Source organism: Montipora capricornis, chromosome 10 (assembly GCF_036669925.1).
Source record: "Montipora capricornis isolate CH-2021 chromosome 10, ASM3666992v2, whole genome shotgun sequence".
NCBI lineage: Eukaryota > Metazoa > Cnidaria > Anthozoa > Scleractinia > Acroporidae > Montipora > Montipora capricornis.
This window is the reverse complement of record NC_090892.1, coordinates 5,015,487-5,017,986: the sequence shown is the minus strand read 5'-3', so window position 1 is coordinate 5,017,986 and position 2,500 is coordinate 5,015,487. Positions and strand designations below refer to the sequence as shown.

The 2,500-nt window shown below is 38.2% G+C and overlaps 1 protein-coding gene across 2 annotated transcripts in view; it reads left to right on the top strand.

Annotated features, from left to right (window-relative positions):
* LOC138022166 (piwi-like protein 1) overlaps nt 1-2,500 on the top strand; it is a 29,680-nt gene that overhangs the window by 11,881 nt on the left and 15,299 nt on the right. For both annotated transcript variants that reach the window (XM_068869200.1, XM_068869198.1), the window contains exon 11: nt 1,764-1,891. In XM_068869200.1, the coding sequence (XP_068725301.1) occupies nt 1,764-1,891 (128 nt within the window). The remainder of the gene's footprint in view (nt 1-1,763; nt 1,892-2,500) is intronic.

The window sequence follows — 2,500 nt, the reverse complement described above, 5'->3', positions numbered from 1 at the left end:
CCAAATCATTGCTCGAAATTAGTGGTCGTCCAGTCGTCCTGGGCAACCAGTTTTTGGTGAAATGAAAAGTCTGGTTGCCCGAAGAAAAACCAATGGACAACCCAGCCAAAAAATAGAAAATTAATTACATAAGCATCACCCGACTCACTTTTCGGTTTTCTGAAGGCAATTTCCAATAGTAGTGTGAAGTTAACAATAATAAATGATTATTAATTTTCCGCACCTGAGCATATTCCGTGTTTTGACTATCTGTGGCTTTCACAAAAAAAAGTCAGATTGGAAAATGCAAGACAATGGGTGCGTTCATTTGGGATGGTCCGAAAAAAGGATCACTGATACAAGATCACTTGGATCACTGAATAATCAGTGTTTTATAAATACAATGATGATAAAGAACTACCGTATTTACCCGTGTATAAGTCGATCCCATGTATAAGTCGACCCCCCATTTTTGATGGCAAAAAAAGCAATTTCTTAATTTCTTTGCTAAATGTTCATGGGATATTAATCTTGCATTCTTCGATTTCTGGAACTGTGGATTCACAAACAATTAAGGGCCTCAAGCGCTTAATAGTTTTGTGGTTCAGCGGTTGTTGTATGTGCGGGCATTTTGTCCTTGAATTTCGAAAAAGTTCTCAGAAAATCGAACATGTAAACCTCAAACTAACCTGTTTCGTTGTTCAAGGATAAAGGGCTTTAGAGGATAAGCACAACATCACAGAAGCAGGAGTCAATCTTTGAAAATAACTTCAAAAATGATGCGAAATGTGCAAGGTTTAATTGGTGCTTGACTTATAATTTCTCACATGGCAAATGAAACAAAACTCATAAACCAAACAATACAAAGTTTGCAAAGCATTTAAATCATCCAGGTTTGTATAAAGAATAAAAAACAATCATTACCAACCAGCATTTTCAGGCAACACGAGTGACGATCATGCTTGCAAGCCATCACGAGGAATTGTGCCAGGTTACTAAGCCGTTGAAGGATCGCGTTTTATTTAAAGAAACAAGAAGGTTTTTTAGAGCTTTCCGCCTTTGGAAAACGAAAATTTCCAGTGTCTATTTCATATTTGTCCTTTGAGTATCTTCAACATTTAAAGTAAAACAAATCCTTTTTCATTTCAACTGGAATTGCTTAATTACATTCATTTTGAAGTCTTTCGTCATTCATTTTGAAGTATTTCGTCCACTGCGTTCGCTATGCCCAACGACCACATTATGATGTTTATTTTGAATAAATTATTTAGCTGGAACTTGGCTCGAAATCTTTGACCCGTGTATAAGTCGAGGGCGATTTTTGGAGCTTCTTTTGAGGCCATAAAAGGTCGACTTATACACGGGTAAATACGGTATTCCATTTCGGTGGCAGGTTTTCTGTAAACTACAGACTCTTGAAACTGAACAAAACGATGCTTAAAACTGCTGAAACTGTTTAGCAGCTGACTCGCATCCTTTCAAAAACATGCCATTACCTGAACTGAAACTAAAGCCTATTTCACGTGAATGAATTCTTCCAAAATGTCAATCAGAATTTTGTGCGCTTTCACAGGTGCATGCTTTGATTTATGGGATACCCAACTCCAATGCCACATGATTGCTTCTCAACACGGCGTATATCGTAGGGGGTTTCCTAATGGGAAACCAATCATTTATTAGTTGCCCGGCTTTTGAAACAGGGACAACCTGGAATTTTTTTAATTTCGAGCACTTCCAACTGTTAGTGAAATTCACTGCATAAATAATACAATCCTTGATTGCAGAGTTATGAACCTCCTTCAGCTGAAGCAAGTGGGTCGGTATTATTATGATCCAAACAGACCAGCTAGCATTCCTCAACATAAGATTGAGCTTTGGCCTGGGTACATCACCTCTATTCAGTGCTACGAAGGTATGCTTTAATTTAAAGGTCATAGGAGAATATTATTTAAAGTGTGAAGCAACCCTCCTGGGTTTCTACACTGTATATTGTTGCACCCTGTGGCATTCTTAAGGACGTTTGCGCCCATTGCTACTGCGCATTTTTTTGCGCATGTCACGCACAGGTCATGCATCGCAGACCACAAAGGTAGACACGATGCTAAAGGCGCAAACATTTTCCACAAGAATGGAACGTGAAAGCGTGTGGCATCATTGGATAGCTGTGGACCCAGGTCTTCTTGGAAACGTCACGCAATGACATGACAGTGCGAATATACCATCGCTTTGAGAACTTCGCAGGGATTTTACTCTCTTGAATGCTCTGTGACCCCTATTTTTCTTTCTGTAGATAACTTCCTTTTCTGATTTTGTCCATTTTAACAGAAAACAAAAAAATCTGTGCGTGAGAAGTTACAATATTTCGCCTTTTATACTCTCGTGCGACCGAAGTTTTCTTTCTTAGACTAATATGTATCGTTTTTCAAGGTCTATTTCACCTCAGAAAAAGACATCAGCTGCAAAGGTTAATTTAGTTTTATTAGTTATGTTGAATTGAGTACGTTTACCTGATCTAAATTTC